The following is a 27,132-nucleotide window of genomic DNA, read 5'->3' on the forward strand; positions in this document are numbered from 1 at the left end:
TAGATATTTCTGTTTTCTTTTTCACTATCTAACTGCTCTTGTTCTGGTATGTTAAGGCTCAGTATCTTCTTTCCAAGCACTCAGTTTATCAAACAACTGGACATAAATGCCACATACTACAGATGCAGTTTCAAAACTAGTATTTTGGGAACATGCTCTCAAAACAGGGCTGTTTGGATCCCCCCTACTCACGTACAGCTGTCTGAGTTACTTGCCTCTCTGATAAGTGGTTTAAATAATGATACACACAGCTTATCCAGAATTTCCAAAACAGTACAGAATGGGTATTTTTTGATCTTTTAGACTCTTAAGCAACTTACATTTCCAGAGGTAGAATGGATGTGACCAAATTATAGCCCACTACACTTTTGTTACACTATTTCTGCAAGTCTTCATAATAAAAGTAGAAATTATCTGGGGAAATATACTCAGCTAATCTCAGAAACTCTGAAAAAATTTGGCAGAGCTAAGTTCAAGTATATGAGAAAAAAATTCAACAGCCTGCAATAAATTCTGTAGTATATTTTATATCATGGAGTTGTCAAAGTGGTTGCATGTGAGAAAAAAAGAATTTAAAAAAAATCTCATCCACGTCCAAATCATCTAAAATAATTTTATGCAGGTTCTGAATGGAAAAATGGGTATAAATGAAAGTAGCATGTTGTGTATAAACAGGACTTTTGAGATCCTCAGATTGTTCCAGCATGTTGTAATGTGGAAGTTTACTATGTGCATAGGTACTTACAGAACTACAATTTCTTACAGAGCTATATTTTTGTGAAGAAATGTGCGCCATACAAAATGGATTAACATATAAAAATGTATTTCAAAGCTACAGAAACAAGGAGCTGGATATATAGAGGTTTTTCTGGAGTGCCACATGCAGTTTGAAAACAATTACACATAGCAGAGATTAACACTTTTTCCCTCCTTGTAATACAGGCTATTAGGTTCTCTCTCAGTACTGACCTTACTAACATCAGTGCTACTGCACCAGGGGTGAGTTTAGCTATTGTTTTCTTTTATTATGTGTCCCACACCAGATCAAATGCCAGCAAGTACACTCTGATTAAAAACTGTAGTGAAACTGGAAAAAATTGAGCCCATACAGGGTATCAGACTCCTCCAAGGCTGGGGAGATTGACCCCTCATCCTGGAACTGAGTAACAATACCAATATTTCACTCAGTTCAACAGAGAAAAGACACATTAATTTGGAGGCAACCACACAACATCCAGAAGACTACTGTAAAGTGTAGCAACTGTCAAAAACTATTATTTTCAGAGTGAATTTTAAGATTTGCTAAATGATCTATGATCTTTAATTCCAGAGCTCTCTGAAACATCATCTTTAAAAGAAAAACAAATTTCAAGAGGTTTGTGTTTGTTTTGCTTTTTAAAAAAATTAAGATCTCTAAGCTAAAACCCAGAAAGGTAAATTTATTTTTCATCTCTGTAAATATGCCAGCTTGGTCCTCGTTGCCATCTTAGTCAGCCTTTGGTACCTGGAGAAATCACAGCTGTGAACTCCTTGAATGTTGTGGACCTTTGAGATCCTTGCACAACCATAAGGCACGAGACAAATCAGATTAATGATTCAGGCATGAGAGTCGCTCCAGTCTTGCAGCCAAATAGCTGCTTGCTGAGCCAGCTCTACTGCCAAAGATCCACTATATCTGACCACAGGGAGGGACAGCTTCAGGGCAGCATGATCTGGCAGATCAAGCCATGGACTGAGAAGAAAAGACTAAACTCAGCTTGACACTGATTTCTTCCACATCCTGCATGAAACCACAAAAGCAAATCCATGCAAGCTCAAGCAGCCACACCAATTACCTACTGCTCCCACTGACTCGAATATGTGTTCTAAAGGCACTTTAGATTTTCAGGATCTGCTTCAAAGATCACTGTTGGCAGCGGAAGACTCCCAGTGTTGGCCACATTAATATGGACCATGCCATGCATTTCAGTCACAAATTTAAAAGTCTAGTGCAAAAAGAGACTAATACAGTTTCCCATTACACATACGTCTGTGGTAGTATGTCTGTACTTCTGTAAGCATGCACATACATTTTCCTCTGTAAGAATTATGTAAAATTGGGAAACACATACAACAGTTCTATATCTGCCAGGGACTAGGCTAATAGTTGCAGTGCACAGGAATTGACTGCAGAACTATGGGTGATATTTGCCCTTTTTCTTTCACCACCAAGGCTCCATGATGTGAGAGCTCCTTGCCTGTGTAGAGATTTACAGGAATTGTTAGAAAGATTTTTTTCAAAGAGCTTGGCACTGGCACAGGTATTTGAATAAAGTTAGGACAGAGACACCAGAATATGGAACTGGTGCTTGGCAGAAACATAGTGTTTGGAAATTCTGAATACAGAGATGCTTTGCTGGAGCTCCAAACTTGGACTTCTGTTGTTGCCTTTACTGCCCAAATTAACAACGGGAATGACATAAGCAATAAATGAGGTCTAGGATCTCTGTCTACGTATTTCCTTCCAACAGTAGATTTTTGAAAAGTGGAAAAGGTTCAATCACTCTGCAACATCTCGGAATCTGAACTAGGTGTTTCAATCACAAATGTCCATATATGCTGCAAGTAACACCATACTCCATTATACTGTACATCCCATTATCCTATATTTTCTGCAAATTAAACACGTATGACAGGTCTGAGTTTAGGTTGATGACATCATGGAAGAGTGGTCATGTCAATAACATCCCTATGATGTAAAGGAACAAGATGAATTTTGTATAGGCCACACAGAGTACAAAGGAACTCACTGTTTATATTTTATAGGATTTAAAAATATAGACTACAGTGACAATGGGTGAAAAGTGACAATACAACTTTTTTAAAAAGGTCTTCCATGAGTTTCTACACCTGCTATATAAATAAATGTCATAAAGTATCACACATCTAAACTATTATTGGCCCAGAACTCATCATTTTTTGCCCTGGTAAGGGGAAAAAGGTCCTGTGGTTATCATGCATATGTAAGGTGTAAGCTGGCACCGTACCTTTGAGCACATAAGTATACAAAGTTTTGACAAATCTATATACATATATATTTATATATCATGCAATCAACCACTAGCAAACTACATAGTAAAAGTACTCTCATTCCTCACCTTCCTTGCTAGTTAAAGAGAAATAGTTTGTTTATTTTTTTATGGCACAGTCAATGATAATTTAAGAGATCACTACATTAAGAACAGTGCTTTTAACCTTTATTCTCTACACATTTTTCAGTTCATTCAAGTCAACGAGAATTCTGTACGTGAAAGAATATCAGAGAGGTATGAGTAAGATGTTATTGTCTGAGCCACTGAAACTCACAAATGTAGCTATGCTATAAAGATGATGCTAAAAGTAAGTGCTCTGTTTCTTATAGACATAATAATTGCAACAAACAGTTTTTTCAAATATAAGCAAATTAGAAATTATGAATTGTAGTCCTAATGTTGCTCTTATTTTTGGTAGTTACTTTAACAGAAAAATCCCACTTTCTATCACTATATATGACATAAACTACAAGCTAAAATAATAGTAATTTGCTAAATCCCATTTCAATTTCCAACAGATAATTTTGGACATGATATTGGACAAACTGCAGACACCTGAGGTAGTCAAATACCAAAGCTGGCAATTTTTGTTTATAATGACTTAACCTCCTGAAATATGATCATCACTTAAGATATAAATCTGAACCGATACATGTATTTTCATCAACTTTTACAGCAACAGAAAAAGACAATATCTTTTCAGTGTTTATACCCTCACTTAATTCTGCTTGTTTTAAAGGCCTAAACTTGTTACACAATTTCTTTGCTATGCAGGAAAAACTCCATAAAACACCCCCTTTCAAAATGTTTTTCTTATTAGGCAGTTACATAAAAAGAAAATAAAAATACCATATGATTTACTGATATGCATTTTGTCTAGATCAGATTACTTTATCTCTTTTCTCTATCCAGGTTTAAGTACTTTAAAAATGCATAGCTACAGTCCTTTATTGGTAGGATTTGCAAAACAAATTTCATTTTTGACAGCACTAGCAAAACTAAGCATCAAAATATAAGCTATTAAGTAGTGCATGTAATGTTCATACTAAGAAATCAGTTATTGTCAAAAGCAGTGGTAACAAATGGGGATTTTTATGACAAAAGCCTGATCCTGTCACTGGTGCTCCCTTCCTGAGCACGATGTTTTCAATGTTTTGAACATAACTTGTGCAAACAGGGTCATCCTCTTTAGATCTGTCCTCAAATTTAGATAACATAAGGAGATGTGTAAATTTCTGTGAATGCTTAACTCTGCTTTTTTTTTCAAGAAAGCACTTTCATGCTGATTAAACCATAAAGCAACTGCTTGTGTTAGAAGAAGTCTCCAACAGAGCAGAACCAATATCATATCACCTGTTCCTTAACTAACATAAACTTTAATCTATAGAAACAGGTACGTGTACACACAGCAAAAGGCACTGACAAGACCTGACCATATGTCCATGTAGTCACACATGTGCAAGGAGATGAAAAGCACAAGAGAACAGCCATGAGAAGGAGGTAGGGAGTCTGTACACTTTCTGTGAGGAGACTGAGAAAACCTGGCTCGGTTAGTCCTACAGAATGAATACTGAGAGAGGATATGATTGCAGTCTATTAATACACCCTGAGATAAACACCAGGGAGGGATAAGAACTATTTCAGTGGAGGACAATGTTGGCAGGAGAACAAATGACTGTAAGGTGACCACGAGTTACACTCATCCTAGAAATTGGAAGATTTCTAGTTAGGAGAGGACTGAGGTTCTGGAGCAGCTTCTCACATCAGCAGTAGCAAGGGCAAAATACTGAAATGCTTCCCAACCAGAACTTGATCAGTTTTGGAAAGGGGCTATATGATATGGCTGCCTGTAACCATAGGAGACCACATGCAGTGAGTGAGCAGGTGCCCCCCTGTCCTGTGTTCCTTCAGTCATTCCTCCCTATCTCATAGGACAGCCACAGAGTACACCCAGTAGGAAGTCTTTCCATTTCCTGGTTCACAGAGAAATTGAAGATATTAAGTTAAATCTTTAGAAAAAAAAAACAACATAGGATGTGCAGTTTAAGTGAGTTACTGTTCCTCCACAGTCCTTTATTTGTTTGGATCTTCTGGATTTCTATGCGTATGTCTTCAATTTTCACTAAATTTCTTTAATCCCTCGTGCCTCAAACCATAAGAATGCCTATGAAATAAACAATGCATTGCTGCTCCAACACTGACACATTCACTTGGGACCAACTGTGTGAGCTGCAGCTTGCACGTCCTGATTGTCAAGAGACCTGTTGCATTCATTTGGTTTCTCACACTGCACGGCAAAGCACAGCCATCCAACCCCAGATTAGCAGTTTTTTACTCCACCACATAGTTAGTAGTTCTAGTTTTAGTCCCCTTGACAAGCAATGTACGCTATTACATGGTCCCATCTTTACTTTGTTCTGTAACATGCTAAATTAAGTACATTAAACACAGAAGTGCACAAACCAGAATACTTTTGATCTCCAGCAAAGAAAATTTCAGTTGTTTCCTAAAGAAAATTCTTATTCAATATATATTGAAATAATAAGTAAAACCATTTTCAAGTGCCACACCTAAGACTGCAAATGTACTTTAATTCCATAGCTTTCATTAGAATTAAATACAGCTAAAGTAATAAAGTTAGTCTGTTCATAACAGCAAGAAGAATTCACTCAGTTAAGGCTCATCTGATGTTACACTTGATTTCATGCTGATCTTACTCAGCTGGCAGACACCCTTCTGCTTGTGTTTTGGCTAATATATGTCTGACATCCTCAACTGCAAATTAACTGTAGTTAATTTTACGCAGATTAATTCTGCTGAAAGTCATACAATAAGAGGATAAGAGGTTAAAGTCATAGTGAAGTGGATGCTGGTAATGTCCACATCTGTGTTTCTAAAGTATTGGCAGCATTTTAATTTCCTTGGGACTCTACATAGGATATTGTTGGAATTCTGAAAGTTTAAGCCAGCAACACAACTGGATCCAGCTGAAACCAGAGAAAATGAAAAAACCTTGTACACTGTGGCTTGGAGCCTCAGGAAAAAAAATAAATTGCACATTGGTGAGTGGTTTATACCTCTGCACACTGGTTTATACCTCTTTTCTAAGGAAATAAATATTGCCAGCTTTGCCACTACAGAAAAGTTCTAGGAGTCAAAGACCAACACATCTTGCCAAGTATAGCAAAACTCTTTTATAAGACAGAAGAGAGTTTGCACCAGAAATACCTGGAGCTTGTGTTACTGATTCAAAATTCTCCAATGTAACAATTTCTTCTCCTTTAGCATATGTAACTTGTTATATTTTTATTAAGTGCTATTGCCAAACTGACTACACAGGGTGTTGCTTGAAAACGTATTTTACACAATCTCTGTAACAGAAAATTTCATAGTAGCCATTTTTAAAGTTTCCAAAATCTACCTACTCATGTGCGTAGATTAATATCTTCTGTAATACTTATCAAGCAAATGAAATAGCTTACTTTTTCCATCTGCATTGTGATAAAGACTAGATTAAAAGAACACATGGCTAGCTTGGCACTTTGTCAAGATATTTCTTCAGTGCTACTCCCTCTCAAATTCCGTGTTACTAAATCAGGGGATGAGGAAAATTTTAATGAAGATTTTTCCAGAATATTATATATTCCTTACCTGTGGGCAGTCTTTGATGTAGTGTCCCTTGTTAAAGCAGAGGTGGCACAAGTAATTAGGAGGTGGCCTCTTGCTGGGTTTTCTGGCTTCTGAAGAAAGGGATAGGTCAGAGAAGTGCTCAGTGAGGGAGCTTAACCCATCCACAATGTTATTAAGTGAGCCATAAGGTGATGCACTCTTGTACAGACTGCTGCTCAGAGCCTGCAAAAGAAAAGAAAAGAATTGCATGCAACATAGTACTGTATTTAGGATTAGTCTGAGGCAGATCTGAGTAGGAGAAGGATAAAAAGAGCAGGGGAAAAAGTGATTTTTTTTCATTAGAAACATGGCTGCATATTTGAGGAGAGCAATATACAGGCCATTAATAAAGAGGTTTCACAAAGGCAGTGCAATGGAGCTGGTCACCCCACTGCTAAGGAAACTGTTGAGCTTGCCATGGTTCACTTAGTCCAACCTTTCCACTAAGGAGTGACTGCTTTCTTGTGTTTGACTGTAACACATTCATGGTATGGTTAGAATATGCAGGCAAAAAGCTGAAAGAACAACTCACAAAAAGAAATGTCTTTGTGTCCAAAACTACTTAACGCAATGAATAGTGAAGTCAGGGAAAGGAAAAGAAGACCAAGAAAAATGCAAAATAACTTTTAATTTCTAATCGGGTTAATCAGACAGTCAATATAGAGTCCCATGTTCAAATCATAACAAGAAACATTGAGGTCTATATCTGTTTTGGATTTTCTAAGGGGAGACCTACTGCAATTTAAACATTTCCTGATAAACAGTAAATACTTGGGTTTTGTACTTCACCTCAATAGGATCTTCCTCTCTCAATCTGCAAATCTAAATCGGTAGCTCCTAATTTGCCATTCAGTAGTTTTAGAACAGCAGGAAACCCATCAACACCTAAATAGCTATTCTCCCTAATGGAGATAACAAGGATTCATTCTTCAACTTGCTAACATTCAGAAGAAACTGTAGCAGGAGTTTAAAAAGGAAATAACTCTTAAAAACAGTAAAATAATAATGAATTACTATAGAAATAGGACCAACTATTGACTGTCCGCTCCATCCTTGTTATGGGACACTTTTCACATGGTGTTTCCACCTTAGGTCTGTAATGCTATGTTTATGTAATTCTGGCATCAGAGAATTACCACCAGCTTATGAGGAAGTGAGGTAAGAAGAGATTCAATCTATGCTGTGCTTCTGTGGAGACCTTGTTTTTCAGTGCTATTAAATCCAGATACTTCAGAGGAGTCTTTATATATGTCATATATGTTTTCATATGTTTATACCTGTTATATACATATGGAAGACATGCATTGAAACTGATTTAGAGAGTTTGTGAAACAAATCTGAAATAGAAAATACGTTTATGTCAGAGATCTCAAACATCCAGGATGTCTGCACACTGAGTGTTTTCCGGCTGACAGTCACACACCAAAAGAATGATATTTAGGCTCTAGGCACAAGTACCTGGATGAGTCCCAGCTCTCACTGAATCCCATCCCACTGCAGATGGTGTACACTGTAAAGAAAAATTTAGCCTGAGATAATCTGCTCCACCCAGTTGCACTATGGTCAAACAAAACACTGACCTCTCTTACAAAACTGAAGCTGGTGCACAGCAGCAGGATCAACTCAAAGGGCCCCAGAGTAGAATCTGATCTCACAGGGGACTTCACACATGTCCAGGCACTGAAATGCCCATAATTTTACTCCCCGTACAGCACAGTTCTGTGCTGGTGCAGGACGAGGTGGCTGCTAAGAGGAGAATCAGCCACTTTGTTTCAGGGGTTAAAGGTATAGATTTAAAAGGAAAAGCTATTTCAAAAACGAATAAAAAGATTTTAGCTGCTTCAGCCATCAAGCAAACAAAGATACCTCCAGCGGTCACTAGAATTTATTGTCTAGAATTTATTGGATGCTATTGGAATGAGAAATTCTTGGCATCAAATTGTTAAGAGGAAGCGGAAGTGCTATGGATGCCAAAATAGTATTAATTAAGAGCCTTTGAGAAGTTCTTGTCTCCCTAGGAGCCACTTTCTCTAATATATACTTGGAATAATATAAAATCTTTTTTTAAGAGTCCTCTTGCCTCTAAGAGATTCTTAAAGTACTTCACATGCATTACACGCATCAGTAACTTTGCAAATTCCTTATTATCTGATTTTTATAGAAAGTTGTATGTATGGACACACAGAATGTGTGAAATCCCAAATTCTTTACCTATTGCCAAAATCTAAAATATCTCCTGGGGAGGTAGAATATGTAACTCCTGGCCATCAGGAGGTTGCTATTCTTGCCCCCAGGGCCAACTCACTGACAAAAGAAAACATACCTATCTGCTGCCTTCAGTGGGCTTTGGATTGGATATATGGCTTGCAGTGGTGACTGTTTTCTTTTCTAAAATCCCTTACACTGAGCTATTGCCCTCATTAAAAGGGAGAAATTTGGGGATTATTTGAGAAACTGGGGATTATGTAATTTACTCCTCACCAACGCTTCTGGGCACATTTCAGATCAATACTGTAACATAAGGTGGCCCACTCTGTCAGTAAACCTTTACAAACTTTTGTTTCAACCAGAAGCCTTGCCAAAGGCCAGAATCCCATCAGACTATGGGCTGCACTGACACTAAATCATAATCTTAGCAGCCACCATTGGTTCTGTGGCCAAAGTGTGGCACATGGCTCTAAAAGTGGCCACCTGGTTCAGCTGGCAGTGCATTTGTGCAATATTTGCCAAAGTTGGACATCCAGTCTACGCATGGCACCACAAAACACCTCCCTATAATCATCTTGAGGCCCAGTGTTAAAAAAGGAAGAAACAAATACATCATCCCAGAAGATGACACTAAAGGAGAAGATGCACATTGCTGATGTCACTGGTACTTTAAAGAACAATGAATTCCTAAAGCAAATTCCTAGACAATCCCAAAATGCAGCCCATCCCTCTGGGTACAGTCAGGCAAATCACTTCAACGGTTCCTGCCAATCTGACCTGGAAAATGGTCTCAAATCTGTTGCACTTGAAAGTTGCTATAAAGAGCACCAGCACAAATGGTGCTACGTCCTGCTTCAAGCTCTGGAAATCTCCAGTTCTTCAGAAGGAGATGAGGAAATAAGCCATTCCCAAAAGCCAAGTTATATAATAAGGGTGGTAATGGGAAAGTTCATCCTGGCCCCTGGAATCAAATAGTGAAAGCTTAGGGCATGTAATGAACGTGATGAAATGGTATTTCAGTCCATTTTTTCTTTGTAGAAGACAAGGTGTGAATGAACCAAAACAGTTTTGTTTTGGTTTTTTTTTTTCTTTCTGGAGTATTTAATTGTGCAGATCAGCAATTCAGCCCTTATTGTTTGCACTGCTGCAAAGGGGATTTTTAAGTAGGGTTTTGAATTAAAACTTTAGAATTAGCTTTACACTCAAAGGGGATGTCCAGGGAATGATCAGAGAGAATGTTGATGGTCTCAGACAGAAAATAAAGAGGAAGTTAGAAATGCATTCTGACCCACTGTGGTCTCAAGTGTATTAGTAGACATCTGGGAGGTGGCAGGGAGACTGCTCCTCTGATGAATTCCACCGAAAGTAATGATTGCTCTGTGTTCACAATGCACCAGTAGCAAAGCCAACCTATTTCTTTAAAAAGTAGACAACAGTACCTCTCCAATGGAGTCTCATTTTGAGCTCTAACAGGATAGAAAGGATTTGGCAGTGAAAGGGTTAGTGCTCTCAAGGCGCCAAAAGACCACACTGCATGTCCTAATTACAAGGCTCATCAGCCCAGCTGCAATGAATTCAGGATTTCCTTATCTTGCTCCACTGGGGGATGGGGGATCTGACGGTAAAACTTAGAAACTGGTTTGATGGGAAGTTCCAGCTGATAATGGAAGTTTGTTTGTTTGTTTGTTTTCCTTCCTATGAAACTTGTTGACTGAGTCAAATGAACTGAACTGAAAGTCTGATGTTGTACTTTCCAAAGGTAACCTCTCTGCTTGGTAGATCTTTAAAATATATCTGTTGGTGGTGCTGGGAAGCAAAGCTTCCTTTGTTATTTGTTTGCTGAGTGTTTCCAGTTAAAGGCCACGTAATCTGTAAAGTTGCAGTGTGGTCCTTTGTGAAAGAGGCAGCTATTGTCTTCTATAGCTTCCTCACTCTGATTTCCAGTTGGGTAACATATGCAAGTGACTCAAGAGTTCCAGCATCTAACTCACCTCTATGAAATTCCTAGTTACGTGAATGATTGGCAAATGCTCTTGGTTCCCTTGGCTAGGTCCCTGCCTTTCAGAGACAGCTTTTGGGATTGATGTGCCAAGAGGTGGAAAAGGAAACACTGCCTTTATCTCTACAGCTTCTTTTATAGCAGTGGTGAAATGTTGAAAATAAAGACAACAGTACTGTTAGGAATATGCAATGAAACATTCAAACAAGTAAGTGGCAAGTCTTACTTTCCAAGTTTTCCACTGGTATGTATGGCTACTGCTTTAGCTGTAAAGGTATTTTTAACAGGGACCAGAAAGTACAGATAGCACAGCAGCATCTCAATTATGAAATGCTGAATTCTGACCAAAGGTGAAAGGATTACCTATCTACCAGAACAGCTGATATTAATAAGCAATGGCAACCTGTTTATGTGGGAATGGTATCTTCTTATTAGGATTTAAGAAGTGAAGCTTTTAGGTATGGACAGGAAAAGTACCTGGAAAAATCAGTTTCTACCCCAAGTTCAGTTTGTGGCTGTTGGACCCTTAAGGCAATGATAAAGGGGTTCATATCCATTAGTTACCTGAAGCTAGAATGACCTGTGCTGGTTGATGTGGTTGATAGGCTGTATCTGGCCAGAAGGTCTGTTTTGATGCTCTTTAAGTTAGTATGATTGGTGCTCATGGTTCTCTCCGTGTTTATTTTAACTGCACATACTGAAGTGAGGTCCTGTAGCAATTCAATATTCCTATAACTTACTCCAGTCATCAATGTTTCCATAAAATAGTCTGTAATTGAAAAGCAATGAGCAGAGAATTTTTGATGACTTGTTTTTCCTTTAGTATGTTGCCAACCTAATAAAGCAAACAAAAATAAAGCAATCTTAACTGCCAGAGTTAAATTTAAGTCAACAGGCGCCATGGCTCTTTGAAGCCTGTTGGAAAAGGCAGGTTGGGCTGCCCTATCATCAGTGTGGAAAAAGTAAGGTTTTCATATACTGTAAATTGCAAACATTCTCAAGGCTCTATGATGGTAACCAGACTAGGCATGCTAATTATTAGCCCTGCGCTGAAATGTCAAAAGGTGCTAAAGTTATCAGCTTGAATTTTCATGAAGCTAAGAAGTGAGTGCATCCCTGTGCTGTGTCATGGATATAACAGTAGGATAGTCAAACCCTCGCTCAGTTGCTATTTTCGTGTTTGAGGAGAGGGAAATCTGAGCTACCCAAACAGTAATTCAGTGCTTGTACATGCTAATACACAAAACCTGAGGGCCTATATCTTTCTCTTCTCTCCTAGTGTCCTAAGGCTTGCTTTTCACATGGGGTTTATCCACGGGGCTATGCAGTATGTGTGAAAGCACAACAGTTGCACCTGAGGATGACCACGTGTGGATATAAGCACTTCAAATCTGTGACTTTTCTGTGTTTCAGCTCTTTATAAGCGATCAAACAGTTCCCTGGTTTTGCCCAAAAGAAAACATCTAATGCAGAATCATAGAATAGAATCATAGAATTGTTTAGGCTGGAAAAGACCTTTAAGATCATCATCAATGTTTATGGCCAACCCCAAATCCTTCTGAAAACAGAGGGATTAAATGAAAATACTGTAATAAATTTAGTTGTATTAATTTGAGCCAGAAGAAACAGAGAAGTTTAATTACCAAGGCTGAACTGGAAAACCTCAAAAACTGCTCCTGTATAGCTTGTGTCTGCTTTAACTCCTCTGATAAATTGGATACTATTACAAAAAAAAGCTTAAGAGTTTGCTCAGTAACATTTTATCATCGGAGAACTGCAAGCCAAGCTCATCACTCAGTGAAGAAAACATTTGCCTGGAGAAAGGAAAAAAAGACTTGGGTTTTTGTTTCCTTCTGAAATCAACATTTAAGTCAGCTGTCAAAAAATCTGGTCTTTGGGCTGACTTCAGTAAAATCTGAATTGCTCAAGTTCCTCATATGAAACCACAGATAAATGCAGATTAGCCAAGTAAACCTTAATACATTCCCAGCTAGTTACATTAGCCAAGTATACCTTAATTCATCCTTCTTCTGTAGGGGGTTTTAGATAAATACATGTTTATGTTAAATTGCTAACACTAATGCCTACTTATAAATATTTTCAGATAGATGGCACTAGGACTTTCCTTTTGCAGAAACAGTATCTTAAGGAAACAACCATGAATGCTGTGTGACCTGCTAGTGGTTGTGAAGCTAGTCATTGAAGGGCAACAAATCTTTACTCTAGCAGACAGATCTCTCTAATCTAGTTATTCCAAATCTGACAGCTTGGCTGGTTGTGGCTTCTCAGGATGTAATTGCTGAGATTCTGCAGAACAGCACGTGAGTGCAACACCCTCTCTGTACATGACTGGTGTACCTTCAGTTCACAGCAAGGCTGGAGACCAACACCACCTTGCCTTGCTTTACATCTGCTGGTCTTTAACATGTTGATCCAAAGAATTCGATGAGTTTCACAAATCTTTAGATGTTAAAAAACATACCTCTCCCTGTCTACTATACAGTGGAATAGAAGTAATGCTGATAGTTAAGAAGTTGCTCGGTCACCATCTCCAGGCTTGCTGGAGCTTGTGTAGGTCTTTTGACTCTCTCCTGGCAGTGTGATCCTCCTTATGTCAGCCTCAGGAAGGGTTTGCTGTCGATGTTAGTGAGAACACTCATTTTACACAATGTATGGGGACATCACAAAAAGTCTTTAAAGGCAAGTGTGGAAGAGGACAGAGATTTGCTCTGGTCAAAGGTGTGCAGTCTTGGAGGAACTTTCTAAATCTTGAATCTTGCATCAATTCTGCAAGGATCCTTTTCATCCACTAAATGCCAAACAACTGCCCACTTATGCTAAAGAGAAGCTCTAACACATGAGCACTATATTAGGGAGACCATTCACATGGCAAATTACTTTAACACATCCCCACAGGAGCCTTCATTTCTCGGCCTATCCCTTGCCTGCCTGAAGCTGGGTTTCCCCCACCACCAACTTCCCTGACCTTTCTCAGGCCACAGGGAGGGCCTTTGCCATGCACCTCCATCCTACTGCCTCCTCACACTGCTGACAAACAAGCCACTCTGGTTGAGACAGGGTTCTTGGGCGAGGAGGAGGTTATGAAGGTTGTGTGGCATAAAGTGAGGGGAGAAACGGATGGACATGTTTTGATCCCTGCACTTTCTGTTAACATCTCTGTTTCCTGCAGGAAATCTTGTCTCAATCTGACCTGCAGTTTGGAAAACAAGAGTCGGGTTTCCTCTCGTTTGGTGGCTCTTTTGACACTCCAAACATAAGAAAAATAACACCCGGAAATAGATATGTGCCTGTTGAAGACAAACTTAGGAAAGCATTTACCTCCTGTGCAGCTCTTGCATGATGAAAGGTTTTGCTAAGAAATGTCCATTTTGGGTTAAACAGAACCGTAAGTCTGAGACAGTTTTGTTTATATCATTTACATTCAGTAATGCCTTCTTGGCACAGAAACCTCTGCAATGCCTGCCAAAGTTTAAAAGAGGCAAAGCTAAGGTCGCTGTCAGAGGTAGAAACAATACATCATCTGCCCAGAACGGGCCCCTCGCAATGCGCTCAGGGCCTCAGTTCCTGCACTCACGGGAAGACAAAAACTTTTATTAAATTGAATATAGCGAGGAAAATAAATTATTTCTATATACTAAATGACAGGCTGGAATTTCATTCTGTGACTCCAGCTTTTAGACAGTTTTATCTGCATTTAAAGCCACCCTCTTCATCAATTGCGATACAGCACAGCTTGAAGTGTGATCTGAGCAATTAAACCTAAAACATCACAATCTGCTTCAGTTAAATTATAAAATAACAATTGAGTAATCTGGTTTCCAAATAGATTTAAGGATTTTTTTTTTCCCCCAAGTTGGGACTATTAGAGGAATGAATCTATTACTCTCTTAATTTCAGTTTCAACATATGTTTGAGAAAGATGCTTATATAAGAATGCCTCTGTATTTCAAGGATCAGTGATGCTCAAACCCTCTTAAAAACTCTTGCTAGTCCTCCATTTTCAGGATGCAATGACAGTACAATAGTTCCTTTGCTATCCTTTCAGCCACAGATATCCACAGCCCTAATGACTACTTACAAATAGTTGCCCAGCAGGCTGTCTTAGTGTGAAGAAATATTGGCTCCAACTCCCCCTGCTACAATCACTTAGACACCTGGAGCTCCTAGTAGCAAGAGAAATCTCTGAGAGCAAGCTGATTCCATTTAAGTGTTTGCTTAGTTGGCAGTTAGCTGGATGAGGTGTAAATAAATAAGTATCTGTATTTCCAGATACCTGTGATTCTTCTATGTAGGGTACTGCACTTCTGTTGATTCAAAAGAGACACCCAATCCTGCCACGTGCAGAGAGTAGTGGTGGGTGGCCATTTAATATAGCAGGAACATATTCCTGCTTTGCATATGAGCTCAAGTCCTGGATCATGAGGGCATTTGCTAATCTTCAAACTAAATCTGTAGAAACACAAAACGTATTTCTTTAGACACAGGTTTGGAGACCAGTATTTCCTATCAGCAGCAGTTGAAAGAGCTAAGAAAAAAGATCTACAAGAGGCTTCTTAAAATTCCTCTTTGTCAAAGTATTGGACTTGCTAGTATTTGCTTATACCAAAACACACAACAGAAAGAAATGGGTTAGGATAGTAACATTAAAACTTAAAACCTACCAAAACTCCCCACAGCTGTGCTGGTCTGGCTAGACAATAAGGGACATGGACAAAGCCCAAGACTCATATCCCTGCATTTATTCTGCTTTCCTCAGGTGAACCTGTCTATAATTTTAGGTTCTGCTTTTAGTAGATCACAGATTGCTTGTAATCATTCTGAGAATAAAAACCAACCTTCAGGAAAAAAGAAGTGATCTAAGTTTTGACACATAGGAAATACTGTCTGTCTGAATTATGTCAGCACTACTTTAAGATCTGAATAGCTTTGCAAAATGTAATTAGTTCCTTTGATCCATTATAACTACTCTGGAACCCACACGGAACCTACATAAACTGCCATGAAGCAAACACTTATATTCTCCTCATTTAATTTAATTGTGGCTTTCTGAAGGAGGAAGAAGAGCAATTCAGCAGAGTAGCAAAATGGGCATCAGGCTGTGGCAATTTTTCTGAGGAAAAGAAACTGGGGAAAGGTACAGATATTAACTGTGACATATTATTAATCAGTTCAGAAACTTGAAGGTGACACCCAGTATCACTTTTTAGGTAGCATTTATATGTATGCATCTAGTTGGGCTAACAGGACACACTTGCTTTTGTTTCTATGCAAATACATAATATCAGTATTCTATGATTTGTCTTTCTAATATCTGTGCCTGCATCTTTTTGCAACTGCACAGTGTCACTGGTTTTCATGCTTCTTAAAGTAGCACGGAAAAGATTCTCTGGTCTTAGATTTAAATTTCACTTAAATCAAGTTTCAGAGTCCTTTTATGGCCCACTTAAACTCTGATCTAGAAAACTTTTCTCTGCATTAATCCTCACATTGTATCTGTCAATAACATGCAATATTTTGATAAAAGTTGCTTGTTATTTATCTTGTGCAAGTCGACAAAATTCCCCAAATAATCAACAAAACAAAAAAGGCCTGGGGGGGAGGGTGTGTGTGTGGTGGGAGGAAGAGGGGGATTGGCTTATGGATAAAAGCAGTTGAGTACACATCTTGGTTATTTAATTTGTTCCATACACTTCATAAATTAATATATTGGTTCAAGTCAGACTTAGTTGTCTGATCATTTGTGTAGTTCATTGGAGAAGGATCGTCCTTTTCTATTCTGAATAACTGAGTCTGTGTCTGCAGAGCAAAAGAGGAATGGATGAAAAATCATTACCCAACACACAGTTACATCACCCCTTTGTTTGGGTGCTTTGGCATGGAAGACACTGTAAACGCATAAAAAACTGTAAATGAAAGCTCTGTGTATAAAATATAATTGTAACAAGAATTCTATGTGCTTTTGCCTCCAATTATAGGTTGGGGTGATTTTTTATGTATTGCCTGACGAGTTTTTCAAGACATGGATGTTTTTGTGAGGCAGAAAGTGCATGCCAGTGCTTCCCTCAATGAGGAGTTTGCATAAACACAAAATCCCAAGTGATTTAAAGGAGTTGGCAATGATTTTCAACTAATGAGGAATAATATATATAATTGGTCTATCTTGTATTGCTTTTTTTTTCTTCAACCTATCAAAAAGAAGTCAACAGTAAAGCAGAAAGCCCATATCCCTCTCCTAGAAGACTTGATTTACTTTCAGCAATTAATATTTTAGTTGTTGTCAGCTTTCCAAACACGGTTCTGATTTTGATGTGAAAACAAGTAGCTGCAGAAGACTATGGTGGATAATACTTCTGTTGTAATGAACTGAAGCCCAGCTGTAAGTCATGCTCGAAGTAGTTAAAGCCTGAGGTAGGGCAGGTGTGCTGCAGAGCTACAGCAGCATTTGCTGGGAGTGGGGGCAGTTTGTGGGTAAGGAACAACACAAGAGGTTCTAGCTGTTGGAATAAATTCAACACAACTTTTTCTTCTTACTTCTGGGAGCTTTCTGCTGTTCTTGTTCAGGTAAGGAAGCCAGAGTAAAAGCAACGTAATTGTATTTAGAATGCTTGCTTAAGTGAACCAAATTTGGCTCTTGCGTACTTCCCCCTGCAATCAAATTGCTATTAGGTAATTCAGCCTCATTGTGAAGAGTAAGAAAAGAGTATCTGCCATATGCAGTACAGTGCATTTATAAAAACCACGCAAACAAAAAACTTAATCCTGGAGAACAGAGAAATCTAAAGCCATACCCAGGCAATACAAATGGAACAGTGTAATTTGGACGATAACTTCAGTTTCACACTTCTTATACAAGATATAGATCTTATTTTCAGACTCCACTTCCTAAAATACATTCACATATGGGGTTTTTTTCTTCCCTGGCGAAAGAGGGTGTTTTCCAAAGACTAAAGAAGTAGCAAAGCAGGAGGCCATGGCTGCAGAAATAAAAACGGGGAGCAAAAGAGAATGATTGTAAACCCCTGAATTTCTGCATTTTAAAGCCTATTTTCACGTGGAATTGGAAACAAAATAGCTGTTAGCGCAAATACCTGTAATAGGATCTGAGATTTTGAGACCAGAATAGAGTGGGCTGTGAAAGCTGCACTTCATGTGCTGAGGCAGTATCATCAAAAGGGCTCTGGAGCTGGCTGTGTGAGAGGACGGAGGAGGCTGCTGTTGCCAAGATCTCCAAATGCATATTGTCCTCTGATTAACACAGACATTCATTTCCCTGGGATCTCTTACAAGGACCAATGTGAGAATTGTCATTTAACTTCCTGAAAAGCAGTTTGAAGTTACTTGACTGGCACTTTTAAGTAGTCACAAAATATCTGTAGTGTACAGTCACGCTGAGGCAGAGAGCACAAGCTCCTCCGATGCTGGAATTGCTGTGCTAGTGCCTTTTAAATAAAGTTTGAAGAAAGATAAGGGCACTGAAATGTTAGTACTTGCACAAAGAATAGTGAGAAAAATGAAAATGAGGAAATCTATCAAATAATCACTATTAAAGGATAATTTCATGTACTGCAGGCATCACTGTGGTACTCTATCAATAACTATGCTTAATAAGAAGAGATAATACTATGGTTGTTTAGACTGCAAGTGAGAAAGCAAGAAGTCCTGACTTAGGAGCCTAGCACATTAAACACTCTGTGGATCAAAAACATGGTCTATGTTAGAATAACTGTATTAATTTTGTATTACATAAAATTAAACAAATCAGATATGTTTTGGAACATATGGCAATCTCTGCTAATCTGCATCTCTGTTGTGTTTGCCCCCAGACCATACTGGTTGTGAGCAGCCTCTTATAAGGAGTTTTGTTCTCTCTTTTAAATCTTTTAATCATGGCTGTTTTCAGAGATATTGCACCTTATTTAGTGGGTCAATGGCCTGATCTGGTATAGCAATCCATATACTCCTCTGATACTATGAGAATGGAGATTTTTCTAATCTTATAATCATCCTCCAAATTAATTCATCTAGGACAAATCTTCATCAAATATCACTCTAGTGTGTATCCCTCTAATTCTATGAAAGACAGATGTAAAATATATTTTCTGTAGAACTGCCAACTTCCTTCCCTACATTTTTTGTTCTTGACAGTGTTCCACAGGTTTTTGTTGTTAACTTATGAATGTTATTGTCTTCTTTGGGAAGCTACCTAATCTATCCCAGTGCTGTAGACCTGCTTCAGTTTCACAGGGATTTGAATGTTACTTTCCACAGCACACTCTGTAAACTTTTTTAACTCCACTGATTTTCTTTTCAAGCGAGTAATCCATACCTTACTGTAGTAAACTGAACTATCTTGTGTTCTCTCACAATTAGTTTCCCTCTTGCTTATAAGGGCTGGATCTGGAAGTCTGTGAGGCAGAAACATTAACTACTTCTTGAAAAAGGTGATTTTTTTCTAATCTGGTGTATGCAGTTATTTGTGCTTAAATAAAATATGGTTTAGATTCAGAAAGTGGCTGCCATAGAAGTTTCTAGAAGGAATTTCCCTCTTGAAAGACACACAGAGTACTGCACACGGGCAAAGAATTCATTAGGACACAGGCTCCTTCTCACAGGTTGTGCTGCAATTAGCACTCTAAGTTCTGAGAAACACGCTTAACTATTATAATATGATAATTTATAGTTACTGGTCACTGTCTCTTCTTGACCAAAGCTAGCATTGACTTGGTATGGCCAAAGACAGTGTTGACCTGGTAGGATGCCTCCTGTGAGTATAGAAAATACCGTATGAGTCTCTTGTCCCTTATTCTAGGTTTCTCAATTATATCCCTCAATGACAAAGCCACAGATACCTGGCTGTGTCTCAAAGGCATTAAATTCCATGTAACCAGCCCCACAACAAAGCCTCAAATACTTGGCTCTGATGGATGGTATTATAATGAGGGTGGAGCTCAGTTCAATGGCCAATTTATTGCATCCTAATGTTCTAACATGCTTTCATTTCATATCTAGGACAATAAATGCTGCAGTAAAGTTTGGTTTAAAGCAGGTCTGTTTTGCAAAATGAGTCTTGCATATGGAACAAAACACTCTTTGTTGCTTTACTGTTGAAACCTTTATTATTGCTTTTTTTTCCTGGTACAATGGGCTTTTATGCACCAAACAGCTGTGTTCATCATGTTTATTTAGAAGGCATCCATTGTAGTGGAAAAAGTCTGGAGGACAAAAATCTTGGTGAAGTACAAGACTACTCTGTGGGTGCTGGCACTTTTATTTTTTTCTGTCCTGTTCCTTTGGTCAGTATGCAAGTCACATACACAGGCACTGCCATGCAGACTTTCAAACCTGGTATAATAGCAACTTTTCACAAGCGCTGTGTCTTATTGCAAGTGTTGTCCTCCAGAAATTTTCAATTGCAATGCAACATACAGAAGGCACGACTATTTGACACCCTATGATCCTATCATTTCTCAATCTGTTGCTATTTTGGCCCCTCATTAGGTCACTTTCCAAATATTGTGTACAGCTATGTGTCAATCATTGTCACAGCTCGGCTCCAGCCTAAGCCAACCCAGGACAAAACTGTGAGGGAAAAAAAAAAAGCCAACCAAAGCAAGCACTGTGTAGAAAACAGTCAACAGTTTAACTGTGGAAAGCTATGTGTTGTTCCAAAGATAGCATAAGCCCACTTGATGCAAAAGCAGCATGCAGTACTAATGCGCTCCAAAATAATTTTACGCAGTTGAAATATGTAGTGTATACCCAATGGCATCTGCAAATAAACAGATGTTAGAATCTCAAGAATTAAGAGCATGACATTGTCGGAAACTCTTGGGTGACTCCTGCCAAAGAGAAGTCTAGTTTCCAGTCTCTGGAAAGAACAGAGTACCTAGTATACTGACAGAACTTCTTCTGAACAACAGTATCTCTGGCGTCTTCTAAACCCTTGAATGAAAGCTGCTGTGTAAGCAGGCAGTGTTAGCCTGGGGAACTAATGGGTTTCTTACTTCCTTCAGGCTATATCCAGAAGGGTAAAAGCACTCCCATGTCCCCTTCCCTCTTTTCAGGTTACCCTGTAGTTACACATAGTTCAGGTAAATACTGGAAACACAGAAGTGTCTCTATCAGTCGCATAGTCAATGCTATTGTCACAGGCTGGAAAGTGAACTGGAACAAACTAACGTGCTTGATCTTTTAAAAATATTAAAATATCTGTGTAGAATGAAATGGCTTATTTCCTGAATGGTGAATGCTCTTGGCTTTCTACAGAGCCAGCATTCTTAGTTGTTGCTGTTGTTGTGCCTCAGGAAACCGTAATGAGGTTAAAAAAGGTAGAATAAAGTTGCATCCATACAGTGTATGGATGATAGGAATCTATTCAGAAATGCAGCAAAGGTGACTTCTGGGATCCAAAAGCAGTGCAGCCGAGGAGAGGCTGCAAAGGGGCTGACTGTGTGGAGCCAAGGCAGGGGCCTGGGGAAGGCCTGGCATACCAGGGAAATGATTTTCCAGAATAAAGGAGAAAAGTTTTGGAGAAAAAAAGTGGAAAGAAATGTGAGCTAAGTGGAAAGGGAGTGTGACAAAAGGATTAGTCCCTACTTGCACACAGTATAGTAGAAGCAGAAAATGAACTCTGAGAACTGTGGGGAAAAGAAAACTGTTTCTCAGAGACTGTTTCAAAGGCTTCCTGAATGCAGCCACCATTTACTTGTTTCTTCCTTTTTCTCCCAGGAAGAAAAAGGACCCACTGTGAGCAGAATGTATCCCAACTTGAACAAACACAGGCCTGAACGAGTCCCACTCTGGAGTCCATGTAAGGCCAAACTCCTGGAGTCTTGTTGCTACTTGGGCACCACAAAGCTCGTAAGCCAAGCAGAAAGGGGCAAAATCTACTATTTGCTGCCAACAGGTAGGTAGCTAATAGTTAAAATTGCACCCCCGCTAGTCTTTCTCCAAAATCAATGTGCTTGCTAAGTCTGTGTGTTTTTAAACTGCCTATGCTGTGTCGACCTTCATAAGACTAGGTACATCAGTTTGAACAGGTTGCAAACTATATACTCTCAAAAATAGTGCCTATTTTGAGACTGGCTGTGCTCTGTGAAAGAAGAAAGTTTCGAATTAAGGGGAAAAGAATGTGTGTGTAAACCTCTGGTTCTTAACTCTTAGCAGCTATAATTTAAGACCAGTTGGGGAATTTGATTTGGTTTTAATTAATAACCCCATCCCTCTGCTGACAGAACAGGAATGTGTATTTTGACTGAGAATACATTTCAAATCGATATTTAACACAAATGGCGCTGGAAGGACTCTGAAATGTCATTCTGTGGGAAGTGCCAGAGCAGGCAGGGATGCATAGTCCATCTAACCCTCGTCAAACAGAGCCACTGTTGAATGCCTCCGGCAAGAGTCCCACAGTAGGGTGCAAAACTGTAGCTGGATCTTTTCTGGAGAGGCTGTGAGCTGTGGCGTGTGAGGTGCCACCTTGCAGTATCTCCGCACATGTGAAATCCCTCCAATGCAGAAGTGCTTGACCTCAACAACTTCCTGTGACAGGGAGTTCCACAGCGAATTGTCTTCGCATACCCTAGTTTTTTAGCTTCCTTCCCTCTGGTTTCATTTAGTCTTGTTCTTGCGTTGCGAAATGCGCACAAAACTTTTTCACTGCTTTTGTCACGTTCCTGTTTATATCTCTTCCTTTCAAACAGTGCCGGCCTCATCTCTCTTATAAGCGACACGTATTCTCGTAGCAAGCTTTTTAAACATCACTTTGAAGGAAAAGAAAAAAGAAGGGAGGGGGAGGGGGCGGCGGTATTTTTGCACATTATGACGGATGTGGCACTTTCTGCGCGTCCTGCCCCCCGTCCCGCTGGCCGCGTCCCGGCCGCGCACGGGAGATCGGTGTAACCATTGACCAGACTGTCAACACGGGCGCCCCGCGCCGCCGGCGGGCGGCGGGAGGAGGCGGCGGCTGCGCCAATGCCGCGGCCGCGGCGGCGCCTCGCCCCGGCCCGTTAGCGGGACGGGCAGCGAGGGAGCGCCCGGCGGGAAGGGGCCGGGAAGGAGGAGCAGGACAAGGAGCCGGCCGGGCCGCCCCGGCCGAGCGGGACGCGGAGCGGGGCTGCCCAGTGCCGCGGACGGGCTCGGTCCCGGCTCGGGGAAGGGGGCAGGAGGCTGCCGAGGCATCATGGCGGTTGTGTCCCGGGGGGGCCGGGGGCTGCGCGCCGGGCGGCGGGGCGGACTCACCTCGCTCCGCTGGAGCTGGAAGAAGCTGTTGAGATAGCTGGAGCTGAGCGAGGAGCCCAGCTCCGGGGTGCTCTTGGTGTAGCCGAGGTCGGGGTGCTGGGACGAGGAGGGCTCGGGTCTGAAGGCATCGAAGGCGCTGGCCTGGTGCGTGTCTTGTAGCGAGAGATAGACCCAGTTGAGGAGCTGGGCGGGCTGGTACACGGACGCGGCGCTGGTGTCGATGGTTGACAACAAGCTCATCTTTCCCCCCGGCTCTGCCGGCGCGGCTGGCCCCGCGGTGCCGCTCTCGCTCCCCCCGCTCCGGCAGCGCCGCTCTCCCGTCCCTGCCCGGGGCGCTTCCTCTCGGCCGCCCGAGGAGCGGACAGGACGGGCCGGGCCAGGGGCTCGCAGCCGCGCCCCGCGCCGCTCTCGCTCCCCTAAGGCCGGCGGCGCCCGCCCAGCCCCAGCGCTCCGCGCAGCACGGGCATCGCTGCCGCCGCCCGCGGGCTCCGCACCAAACTTTCTGCGCGCTCCCTCCCTCCCGCCCAGCCGCTGCCTGCCCCGCTATCTGTCTTTATTCCCACTCCCGCAGGCAGCGGCGGGGAGGGGCTGCGGGCGCTCCGGCGGCGGCGCCGCGCCCCCATAGGCCTCCCGGCCGCCGCGGGGGTGCAGGGGCGTCCCGGCGCTGCTCCGCCCCCGCCCTGCCCCTGCGAGCGGGCAGGGGGGCCGAGCGGGCGGCGGAGGTCCCGGGTCGCCGGCCGGGGACACCCCCGGCCCCTGGCCGCTCGCCCCCCCCCGGGTCGCGCCGGCTCCCTCGCTCGCTCCCCGGCTTTCCTTTTCCTCCTTCCTGGAGATTTTTGTGCCAAACACGCGCAGAGCCCTCCCGAGGGCTCCTCGCCGGGCCCTTTCGGGCTTGTTTTTAACTCGACAAGTTTCGCTCAACTCTAGTCAGCCCGCCCTCCCTTTTCACTCTCGTTTCTGCTTCTTGCCGGTGCTCAGAGCTCATCGCAATCTGAGCTTCCCTCTCGTTAAATCTCTGTCAGAGCTCCAGTTTACGTTTACGAAGCCCTGCGCGGGCGCTGAGGTTGTGCCAAGCCGGTGCAGAGTGAGGGTTTCCCAAATAAGGCAGGCAAGCGGCGCGATGTTCCCTTTGAAATCCATCTAGGTAGCCCTGGCTTAGGCTCTTAGGGAGCCTGGTTGTGGTGGGATACCCGGGAGTTTAAGCTGAGTAGGCCTTTTAAGGAGTCGGTAGCACAAAAGAGGATGATGAATGATTCTTCTTTTAGGAAGGAGCCTGAGTGGGTAAGCTGGTAATTACAGTTCATAAACTCTTCCCCGCTGCCTTCCCTGCGATGTGTGGAACAGGACAGCTATTTCTTGCTTTGGTATAAGCACCGTAGCAATCAAACTAGGAGTTTTCAAAGGAACTCCCAGGAGGTAACTTAAAACTTGAGCATAACTCCTTGTGCCCTTTCCTGAGCGACAGAAGACTGAAAATTAGTGTGCCTTTCTAATACAGTGTTGGGGGGGGGGGGAGGAGGGAAATGCCTTCTTTACTTACCTAACAGAAAAAAAATCTGACTTTTGAAGCATCAAAGTTGGCAACTTGGTTTTCTGTAGTGAGCAGTACATCTCTGCCGAGATAGAAGAAAAATCACTGTACTGAAAAGGCATGGTTACAAGCAACAGAAAATGCAGGTCAGCGTACACACAGTAGAAAATGCTGTTAAATTGTCAGCTGCAAACACCTGAGATGGATGCATTTAACTTTTGAGAGCAGATAGTTAAGGCAGCAAAGCCATCCGCTTGCGAGAATTTAAGTGCAGGTGAAGATTCTAATTTTCCAGAAGTACAAGGTGGGGTGCAGTTTGGAACAGCTCAATCAAACTTAATTCCTTTAGTGGGGCTAATATATTATTTGGGGGTTTTTAGTGATGAAGTCCTTGCAGCATGAATGCAGTTGCTCACGAGTTCTCTTGGTTTAGAAGTCCTTTGGAGCACATCTAAATGTGTGGGCATCAGCACAAGCAGGAACAAGCTACACCAGTGTAAAGGGTCTTTGGAGCTCAGCAACTGTCCGAAGCATAGACCATAAAAGAAGAATTCAATCACTTTGCATCCCAAACTCAGACAGTTGCACAGTGTTTTAAAGAAGCAAAAAGGTCTATGAGGCTTAGTGAGTTAATAAACTGTGGGGGAGGATTTTTCATGATTTGCTGGTAAATGAAAAAAACCCAAGAAATAGATATCATATCTGAGGAACTTGCCTTTCTGGCAGATGGTAGTAGAAAAGTCAGGATATGGTAGGAAGTCTAGAAGGGGGAACTAAGCCACTTGTTTTGTTGTTGTGGAGGTTTTTTTGTAAGCATGCTAATTCCTTCCTTAAAGACAATTTCTATTCTTATCACTTCCCTCTTCTACTTGATATATTAAACTGAAACATGTGTATTCTTATTTGACAGCTCCACTGTTCACTCTGTTTAGTAAGATGCTATGAAGCAAATGGGAGTTCTGAACAAGCAGAAGAGATAACATGACAGGGTTCTTGTACTAATAGAGGTCAAAATAAAGAGTGTTTTGGATGAAGAGTGTTTGATGTATTTTGATACTTTTTTTTCCCAAACTGAATGTAGCTCTCATAGTAGATGGTTGTTTTGATTGCTTTAGTTAAACAATACAGTAAAGATTGCAGCAGGGCAAGCGAAGGCAGAGTTAGGGTGTGTTTATTGCAGCAACCCTTTATGATGTGAGGGACACCATGCACTCCACCAGATGCATTTGAACATTTAAAGTTTTTTACTTTGATTGCCCCTTGACAGTAGCCCTGGTGGCTTCTAGTTACCACGCAGAAGAATGAGTAAATTGAATATGATTGGTGTATCAAGAAAGAGAAAGGTTGCACATGCCTCCACTAGGAAGAGCTTAAATAAAAAGCACCCACACTTTGAGGTTCAGTTGTCATCCTGGTCTCCTGCTGCAGTTTCTTCTGGAAAACAGTTTCCAGGCAGTTTCCCTCCATTTGGATGGATTTAATACTGCTCATAGCAGAGCAAGATGCTCCTGCCACACTTGCCACAGTCCAGTTAAGTTCAAGATAGCAATTTTTTCATTGGACGTCCCCTCTTCACCCTTGGGAGTCATAGATTAGTAAGGAGAAGATCAATACAAGTTGTCCATTTAGCAGATACATGAGAGTAGAGAAAAAGTTATCAAGGTCAGTTGCATCTATTCTTCTGAAAAATACTTGAGACACAACTGCCCAACAAGGCAGTCTGATGGCTGGGAAGAATCTTCAAGATGTGCACAGTATTTTGCTATTGATTATGCTGGGATGGAGTATAAGTGACATCAACTATATGGATTTTACATCAGCCTTATGGTGCCCAAACATTTATGTATCCACTTGGTTTTATTCATGAGTGGTGCTAATGAAGTAAAAAAAAAAACCTGGAACTGTAACATGGAACTTTTGATAATGTGAATGGCTTAAGTGACTTGGAAAATAGGAGTCTTGAAACAGGTCAAAGGCAAACACAGAGACAGGATTCATCTTCTTCAGTCCTATTCCTTAAGTAGGGGATAATCATGTAATTTATCCAAAATCTCCCTATAACTGTTTACTCAGCCTGTTCCTTTGGTGATCTAGACCTCTTGTGCCTGCTGTCTTTCCATGGCATCTTTGGAAGAGTGAGGAACATAATTTTCCCCTTCTGGTCAGGGCTTCTTTCATAATCAAATGTAGTTATGGTCTTGCTTTCAGTGTTCATAACTTTAGATGATGTCAGCTTTTAAACTACATATGTGATTATTTATTTTTTTAAAGAAAATTTTTATGGTTCTCCGTACTTTAAAAATGAATGTACCCTAATACAAAGTATCCTGGATTCTCATGCTTTTAAAGGTGTCTGAATTGTTGCCTTCTTAGTAGTCTTCTAGCTTAGATGG

At 41.0% G+C, this 27,132-nt stretch overlaps 1 protein-coding gene and 1 long non-coding RNA gene across 3 annotated transcripts in view; one reads left to right on the forward strand and one right to left on the reverse strand.

Annotated features, from left to right (window-relative positions):
• The window catches only part of ZCCHC24 (zinc finger CCHC-type containing 24), a 109,287-nt gene extending 85,584 nt beyond the window's left edge, over window positions 1-23,703 (reverse strand). For both annotated transcript variants that reach the window (XM_051800988.1, XM_051800989.1), the window contains exons 1-2: window positions 23,209-23,703; window positions 6,723-6,923 (exon numbers count right to left, since the gene is read on the reverse strand). In XM_051800988.1, coding sequence (XP_051656948.1) covers window positions 6,723-6,923; window positions 23,209-23,448 — 441 coding nt within the window. In that variant the 5' untranslated portion in view covers window positions 23,449-23,703. The remainder of the gene's footprint in view (window positions 1-6,722; window positions 6,924-23,208) is intronic.
• Window positions 23,704-23,891: 188 nt separating this feature from the next.
• LOC127477114 (uncharacterized) lies at window positions 23,892-25,773 on the forward strand. Its single transcript, XR_007906845.1, has 2 exons — window positions 23,892-24,489; window positions 25,650-25,773. It is a non-coding gene; the product is annotated as an uncharacterized LOC127477114 (long non-coding RNA).
• Window positions 25,774-27,132: the final 1,359 nt, after the last annotated feature.

The sequence above is a fragment of the Manacus candei genome, unplaced genomic scaffold (assembly GCF_025592945.1).
Source record: "Manacus candei isolate 608988 ecotype Guabito, Panama unplaced genomic scaffold, ASM2559294v1 h1tg000050l, whole genome shotgun sequence".
NCBI classification, from domain to species: Eukaryota; Metazoa; Chordata; class Aves; order Passeriformes; family Pipridae; genus Manacus; species Manacus candei.